Here is an 8,059-nt window from a genome sequence, read left to right as displayed (position 1 = left end):
GGGGGTCGCGGGGGGTAGAGACTGACGCGAGAATTTTGCGACCAATAAAGCGGAGCCGATAAACTGCTTTGCAGTTGCGGAGGCGGAGGCGGCGGCGCCCGGGCCGTGAATGACCTTTACGCCCTTCGGTACACCAGCGCCGCGCCGCGCCCTGGGCACGGCCACCTTGTTCACGTCCGGGGTCTCCTTTAGGTCGGCGCCGCCCGAGCGCCCGCTTTGTTTAGATTATGATTTATCCCACTATATTTGCGGGCCCGCTCGCGAATATGAAATGCAATAAAATGGTCCGCGGGGTTTTGGCGCCGCCGCGCTGTGCTTTGTGGGGCGGCCTCGGCCATTATTAACGGAGCAATCATCTGAATGTTCCGGCTGCCATTACCAACCCCGAGCAGCGCACCCTGGGCCGGGCCGGGGCCGGGCGCACCAATCTCACATACTGTTAAATATACTTATTTGGAAAGAACGCAGGGCAAAAACTTCGGTTTTGCCTGAAGCGATTCTTAGATAGTACATGGGAAACACGAAAACTTTTAGGGGCTACCTATTAAATTAAGTTGTATGTAGAACGGTTTAAATTAGGATGTCGCGAGGCTCTCGATGATCTGAGGAGTGTCCTTCTCATTTTTATCATAAGATGGGAATTTCCCAAAATGTTGAAAAGCTTGAAAATTTTCTTTTTTTTCGGAATAGGCCTGTTTTAGAGTGACACAAAACTGTCTGCCTATAATGTACCTTTTATCCCGGGTCAATTTTTTGAAACGTTAACGTTAACCATTTCTGCTCGCACACGCACGATCGTGCCCCGGCCACTGCCGACACCATAACCACAACAGACTTGGCAGTCCGAACAGCTTTGCCGTCGCCCCGCCCTGTCCGCCCCGCCCCGCACGTACGTATAGGGGTTTAATATCTCTCGAGATGGCAGCGACCAGGCCCAGACCAGCCGAGCAGGGCGGGACCGAGCATCTTGGCAGTGGCGGGGAATAGCAAAACCTCTGCCGGCTGCAACAACATTCTCCCCCCCCCCCGCATCCTCACCCGCTGCCCCGCCCCACCACGCCCTGCCCCGCCTCCGCCCTGCCATGCCCTGCCCTAAAGGCCGTGCTGAAGGCGTTGCGTGGATCGATGCCCTAGTGCTGCGCGATACAACAGCGTCCGCCGGCCAGCAGCAGGCGGCGCAGGGCAGGACTTTGCTTTGGTCGCTCTCCCTCTCCCTCATCACCCCCTCTCTCTTCTCGCGTTGCCCCCTCACCCCCTCTCTCTTCTCGCGTTGCCCCCCCCCCTCTCTCTCTCTACCCGCCCTCGCCGTGATGGACTGTGTAGGTACGCCGCTTATTACCATCAATAATTGTTGCGGCGGATCTGGGAAATCTCTTGGAAGTGGGTGGGCGGGGTGGTCCGCGCCGGGCCGAGGCCAGTGCTAAGGCCGAGGCTAAGGCCGTGTTATTAACCGCAATCCCCGGCCTCCGCCCCAGGCCACGGCCGGGCCACGGCCTCGGCCGACCCGACGCCTCCCTCATGAGCGGCCGCCCGACCCCCATAGCCTCGAGCCCGACCCGGCCCGACCCCTCCCACCAATCGGATTTGACGCGCGCCTTGTTTTCGAACCACGCACTGTAAAAGTAGCTGCTTAACGAACTCCATACATTTTTTCGCCCACTCTGTGTGTTACCGACGCGGCCGATGCATTCACGGTACACGGAAAAAAAAGATTCGCTGAGTTAGCTAATATATTGACTGGTATCTGGACAGACAAGCACATAAACTTCTGTAACCACTATATTGTCTACTCTAATCAATCATTGGCTGTGCCAGTTAAAAATTAGCTGTAAGAGCTTATCCCTTCCCTAAATCAGTCGAGGTCCCCTGACGAGCCGAAAGACAGAGGAAGGACATCAAATATTGTCTCTGGCTTGTCTGAAACGTGTCTTTATGTCTGGAAACTGTCTTTTTAACGTCCTGCAAGACATACGTGTCCTTTGATTGTCTCTATATTGTCCAGTTGCTGTCTTTTTAATGTCCTTTTCGTGTCCCGTTGGACATTGTATCCGCGAGGTCCTGGATTTGTCCCCACCACCGGTGTCTTATGTGTGTCCCCATGGACACTTGTCCCGATCATGTCCAAAGGTTGTCCAATCATCGATGTCCCGTCCATGTCCTTGTTGACATTGTCTCAGGGTGTCCGTGTAGTCAGTACGTAGAAAGGCATCATGTCCCAGCACAGCCATCGTTAGAAGCAACCGATGGGTGAGGGGTAGCGTCCGCGCTCTCGAACTCAAAGGTTGAGGGTTCTACTCCCAGCAGTTCTGACATATTAATTGGAAGAAAGTACTAACCAACGGTGGAAAGAGTACTTCGGGTAAGGAGGGCAAAGTTTTTGGTTCGAAAAACTGTACAATTTTAGCGTTCTATGCTGTTTTTCATGCTTGTCCGGAAGGACAAATTTTTGTCCCATTTTGTCCTGTCCTGAAATTGAAACATAAAGACATGTCCTAGGGACATTCTTAGGACACACAAATAGTGTCCCAAACGATGTCCTATACATGTCTTGTCTTTTCATGTCCCTCGGCTCGTCAGGGTCTACCTTACTGATGCAGGCAAATCATTATTTCATACAACTTATCATTGACTGGCACAGCCAATGATTGATTAGGGTAGCCAATATATTGGTTACAGAAGTTTATGTGCTTGTCTGTCCAGATACCAGTTAATATATTAGCTGACTCAGCGAATCTTTTTTTTTTCGTGTATTTCGCCTCGAAACTGGTCGTTGCGTTACTGTCCTTTGGAGTGCAGCAGTGTTGTTCATCCCCTCTCCTGCTGTTCTCCCCCGCTGCAGAACACCTGCAGGGTGGGGGTGGGGGCCGTGGTGGTGTGCCCCGGGTGGCGCCCGCTGCTAGGTGGTAGCAGCACTGTCGCGGAGCGGTGACTGTAGCACTCACCTTGACCTCCGGCCCTGCGTGCAGCCCGCCCGCCCGCCGCGCGCCCCACTGTATCCTGCCGTGTGTCGCCAAGGACCCGACAAGGACCTGCCCTGCGCGTCTGCGTCATTAATCCTTAAAGAACATAAAATTGGATCTAATATTTTGTATGAATACCACGTCTCCGCATATCATGATGCCTGCAATAAGTCGAATGATGCTGATTGTGATGATGGGCAACTGTTGTATAGCAGTTAAACACTCACCAGTGTATCTAGTTTTTAAGTTTTTGAAGTTAAATTTGGACCCGCGTTTTGTTTATAAAAGACTCTTCTTTTCCTAGTACTGTGAGATGCTCCATAGGAATTTCTGATATAAGATAATTCGTTAATGTTCAGCAGACTTTATTTCCCGTCATGATACAACACAAGCACGCAACTTAAACCGTTGGGTAGCTGGCCATGCTGGCGATACCACAGTGGTTCTTCTTGTTGCGGGCGATCTTGATGTAGCCCTGCTCACCCCAGGTGGTGCCCCAGGAGTTCTTGACGAGCCAGAACTCCTTGTTGAGCCATTCGCTGCCGTAGCCGACGGCGAGCACACCGTGGTCCAGGGAGTCGGAGGAGCAGGCAGGCTCGTAGTAGACGCCGCTCTTGTACATCTGGAAGCTCCACTGGCTGGCGTCGATGGCGACGGACACGGGGCCGACCTTGGTGATGGCGTCGAGGAGGGCGCTCTCGCTGCGAGACTCGACGTCGATGTAACCGGTGTTGACGCCAGAATTGTAATCTACGATGTACTGGCATTCACCGCCATCCTAAAAAATATCATCGAGCGATGTGGATGTGAAAGGAGAGCCCCAAGACGTCTGCTAACAACTGAGTCTCACCGCCGCCGTGACCCACCTTTTCGGTGTAGGGGTAGCTCTCCTCGGTGTCGATGCCGCCGTTAGCCTTGACGTACTCGAAAGCATTGGTCATCAGACCACCGTGGCAACCGTGGTTACCGAACTCCGTAGAGCAGTCGATAAGGTTCTGCTCACTGAGGGACACCAGTGTCTTGGTCTTCTTGAATAACTGACCCTCGAGGGCACCGGTCTAAAAAGTAAACCGATTTGTAGTATAAGTAAGGATAAGTGTGTCAAAGAGGGTGACAGCCTTAGTGACAACCGCGACAACTTACAGCAGAGAAAGACCAGCAGGAGCCGCACTGGCCCTGGTCTTTGACGGGGGTGACGTAGCCTTGAGACCTCCAGTCGACCTTCTTGCTCCACGGCCAAGACACAGACATGTTGGAGGCCTTGTGCACTTGAGCGCTGGGCTTCTTCATCTCCATGCGGAAACCGTTCATCTTCTCAGTAACCTCGTGGGTGTGCTGGAGGAAACATTCGTCATTAGGAATATGACTTAGTATTGCACGTCCAAATCTTTCGTGAAACCGCCTTATATTTCATCGGTTCTTTAACTGCTTTAACTTACCATGTCAGCGTACTGGTTGTAGCCGACCTTGAAGGTGACGTCGCCGCTGGCGAAGCGGTCGTTGTGCTTGGCGATCCTGATGGCGTTTTCCTTGAACACCTTGGCCCTGTAGGCCTCCTCGACGGCGTTGGCGTACGTCTTGGCGTGGGTGGCCTTAAAGCTCTCCCAGTGGGCCTTGATCTCCATGTCCGAGGGGATGGCGGCCATGGCGGCCAGCACGCAGGCGGCGAGGACGATGAGGACCTTCATGATGTCTAAAAAAGAAAACGAAATCATTGCTTCTAGCACGACTGGGGTCGAGATGGTTGAACAATAGCTTGTCGCCTCGGGTGTCAACGAGGCAAGTTACCTGCTACACTTACCGGACTCGAGTGTACTGCTTTCGGATGGAAGTCGCGCCTTTATAACTTGATCTCCCGGATATACCACCTTCAGTGAATCGGTTGTACGATAATGCATCCAGTCAATGCGCCAATGAGCAGAGGTCAAGGGCCATTCTTATCTCCTGTTTAATTAACCGACTGATGCACATAGCTGTAGTACTTCACTATAATGACGCGTGTCCGTCACGAGATAATGACGTACTCGTAGATGAGGTCATTGAGTCCGGTAGACATTGTATGAATTTGAGTCGACAGAGGAACATTCTTCAGACGTTTTTTTTGGGTACACGGTCACAACGATTCCTGGGATTCGCATGAGAGTTGGAACCCCAGTGGATGCCCTGGAAACAAATTTCTCTCAAGGGATGTCCTAGGTTTTCCAAAATTTCACATTTCCCCTGGGACTCTTCTAACTCCCCGGGAAAATAAAGAAAACTTCTGGGAATCCCAGGGCTCGTTTCTACCGTGCAGGGTGGAAGTGCCGGACAGAGGACAACATCCTGAATAAAGGACTGAATGTTAGGAACACATTGAGATTTTACAGTATTTCTACCATACGAAGCCCACTTGTGCGACGCGGTGATTTCGGCGTTGTTGCGTGATACCGAGTGTTTCGGCTTGGCCTGACTTTGATATCGGTCCCATATCGAAAACGATGGCAGTATGGCGGAGACGGAGGGGGCGGGGAAGGCTGGTGCGTGGCTCCTCTCTTCTCGCGTGACTGGAGGGGATTTGTGGCGCGGCTGGGCGCGGTGGCGTTCGACGGGACAGCAGACGGGGTGGGCCGGCCGACTACAGTGGAGGTGCCGATGCCTTTAAATGTTAAGGACGATGCTCAATAATGCAATCGGCTTGACGGCGGTGATGTCGAGCACGCGAGTCATAAAGACTAAACACCACTGCAGCGGCGCGAGCAAAGCGTTTGGCCCCAAACTGTCGAATAATAATAACATAATAACGCGCTTCCAGTTTACTCTGGTCCGAGAGGCGCTCTGAATCTAATGAGTAATAAAAGGTTTCTCTCCTCTCTCCCCGCTCCGCTCCCTGCGGGCGGGGGGTCCTGCTGTCCCGGTCTGGCGCCGCTCCCTCCCCCCCTCTCTCATCCCTTGTACCGGAAACAAAAGGGGTGGCCATGGCGGGGCCCAGACGGACGGACCGTTCTGATATTGCCCCACACCCCCCGCCCGCCTCCCCCGCGGTCTCTGCGGCGAGGTCCCCGAGGAGGAGAAGAGGAGCTGCAGCCCGAGCTGTGATTCCTCTGGACGGACGGAACGGCACGGCTTTATAGTTTGTTGGCTCCTTGTTCACCCCGAGAGGGGAGGGGGAGAGGAGAGGCCCGGGGGGCGGCCCCAGGACGACGACGCCGTCCGTCTGCCATGGCGCTGGCGCTGGTGCTGGCTGGCCTTAAACCTCCGCGCCGTGGAAATGAGAAAAGTGCGCGCGCCAACAAACTCCTGACAATGAAATAACCGCAGCAGCCTGGTGGGCAGGGCGGGGTGGTGGGCGGTGGTGGGTCCGGTGGGCCAATAATTGAGGCACGCGGCCGTGGGCCGTGGTGGGCTCTAGGGATGGCCAGGGAGGCCCGGGGAGGCCCGAGCTCGCGCGCGTGGCGGCGGCGCGGCGCGGCGCGTCAAGCATTTCGATGTAGTTAGTTTGCGCTCCACGGAGGGTTAGTCGATGCGGAGGCCCTGGAATTCCCCGCTCCTCTCGTCGGGTGTGTATTTACAGTATATAGTGTTGTGCGCCGCCTCAGAGGCACACTCTCACCCCCCCCCCCCTCTCTCTCTCTCTCTCTCTCTCTCTCTCTCCCCCCCTCTCTCTCTCGACTCTCACCTTCCATAATCCTCGCGCCGTGGTGTAAAGCAAACGCAGAGGGTGCCGTGTCGTGCGCCGTGCCCTGCTGCTGCGGCGTCGGGCGTCAGGCACACCTGAATTGTGTGCACAGGTGTCGACAGTTTGGGGAGAGTCTGAGACAAGTCATCATTGCAGCCAAAACTGTATGCAATGCACCTTGAGAGTCCTACCCGGAAGGTTCACCTTGACGGCCCTACCTTTCTACCTTATGGATCCTACCTCCCGGCTCCCACCTTTGAATGGCCCGCGCTGAAGGGCCTACCCTTTTGTTTGCCATTGACCAATGCTCTGTCCGGGTAGAATGGATGCTCGCTGTTTGCGAGTCGACCTTCCGGCCGCCCACTCCTGCCGTGCCGCATTATTTGTGAGCCTGGTGCGCGATGAGCAGAGCACCTGGCGCCGCCCCGCCCCGCCTTACCGCGCCCTGGCTCACTTCGGACCGCCTTACCGCCTTAGCCCACACTGCGCCTTACCACCGCGCCCTGCCGCACCTCGGACCGCCTCGCCCGCGGTCCGTCCGTCTGTTTCATTTCTCCCGGCCCGCTCGTTCTCCTCCCCCAAGTGTCTGTCAGGCACTCACCGGCCGCGGGAGACGCGGCGCGCCGGCGTCCAAACTTTGTTCAATCCTTCAACGTAAAGCCCCGCCGCACTGCGTCGCGCCCTATAGCAGCGCCCCGCCTCAGCGCCCCGCCCCAGCGCCCCGCCTCAGCGCCCTGCCTCAGCGCCCCGCCTCAGCGCCCCACCCCAGCCCTGGGCTTTGACCCGACTTTTCTTTGTGTTGGGAGTTTGATGCCCCAAATCTCAGAAGGAAATAGATCGGCGCTGCGTCACATACGATGGGGCACTTGGCCCCAACACGAAAAAAGGAGGATGAGCATGAGTTGGAAAAGGGGGGGGGGGTACTTTTTGCTGTTACTCAGAAAAAAACTGGCCTGCCGGCCGGTAACGAGACAGTCCGGCTCCAAAAACAAATTCAAAATATTCAGGCGCTAAGGCCTATATTTTTAAATTCAATAAGGCATCCAAATAAAACTGAATATCTTATCAAAATCGGAACGTTAATCGGCAATATCCAACAACGGTGACCTTTATCAAAACGGGATACTTTCGCCTCACCCAGGAGCGCTTTTTTGTTTTTATGTTACGGAAAGCTGTCGTTAAAATCAAAAACAACGAAAATCAGCAAATTATGCTAGAACCACCATTCAAATTTTGCTGGATTCGTAATTTCTGCGCGTGCGAAAACAAGCACATTTCATATTTCAGAGCGCTGTGGTTCAACTTTAAAATTTGAGGCTGGGGATCACTTGTCAAGTGGACGGGCCATGTGGCGCCCGGTGCCGATTGAGCTCCAAGTGGGTAGGGGCTGGGGGCGCGGGGCGCGAGGCGCAACGTAGCGTACGAAAAAGTTTAGTCCGGCATC

General features: G+C 54.7%; 2 protein-coding genes across 5 annotated transcripts in view; one reads left to right on the top strand and one right to left on the bottom strand.

Moving 5' to 3' along the window:
- Positions 1–8,059, top strand: part of LOC113205903 (head-specific guanylate cyclase) — a 98,446-nt gene that overhangs the window by 11,291 nt on the left and 79,096 nt on the right. The gene's annotated exons all lie outside the window — the stretch shown is intronic.
- On the bottom strand, positions 3,309–4,673 carry LOC113205904 (procathepsin L). The gene is made up of 4 exons (XM_026421697.2): positions 4,400–4,673; positions 4,104–4,295; positions 3,827–4,018; positions 3,309–3,738 (listed from the first exon to the last, which is right to left on the bottom strand). The coding sequence occupies exons 1-4, from the start codon at positions 4,646–4,648 to the stop codon at positions 3,361–3,363; spliced, it is 1,011 nt and encodes a 336-aa protein (XP_026277482.2). The 5' UTR covers positions 4,649–4,673; the 3' UTR covers positions 3,309–3,360.

This window comes from Frankliniella occidentalis, unplaced genomic scaffold (assembly GCF_000697945.3).
Source record: "Frankliniella occidentalis isolate FOCC.00 unplaced genomic scaffold, Focc_3.1 Scaffold20, whole genome shotgun sequence".
NCBI lineage: Eukaryota > Metazoa > Arthropoda > Insecta > Thysanoptera > Thripidae > Frankliniella > Frankliniella occidentalis.
This window is presented reverse-complemented; position numbering and strand designations above follow the sequence as displayed.

What these genes read in the sequence shown, in the direction of transcription:
- LOC113205904 (XM_026421697.2), bottom strand. Translation starts at nt 4,648, where the DNA reads ATGAAGGTCCTCATCGTCCTCGCCGCCTGCGTGCTGGCCGCCATGGCC. An exon ending in CCTGCTGGTCTTTCTCTGCT is followed by an intron (nt 4,019 to 4,103) that starts GTAAGTTGTCGC and finishes TTTACTTTTTAG; the next exon opens with ACCGGTGCCCTCGAGGGTCA. An exon ending in GCTACCCCTACACCGAAAAG is followed by an intron (nt 3,739 to 3,826) that starts GTGGGTCACGGC and finishes GATATTTTTTAG; the next exon opens with GATGGCGGTGAATGCCAGTA.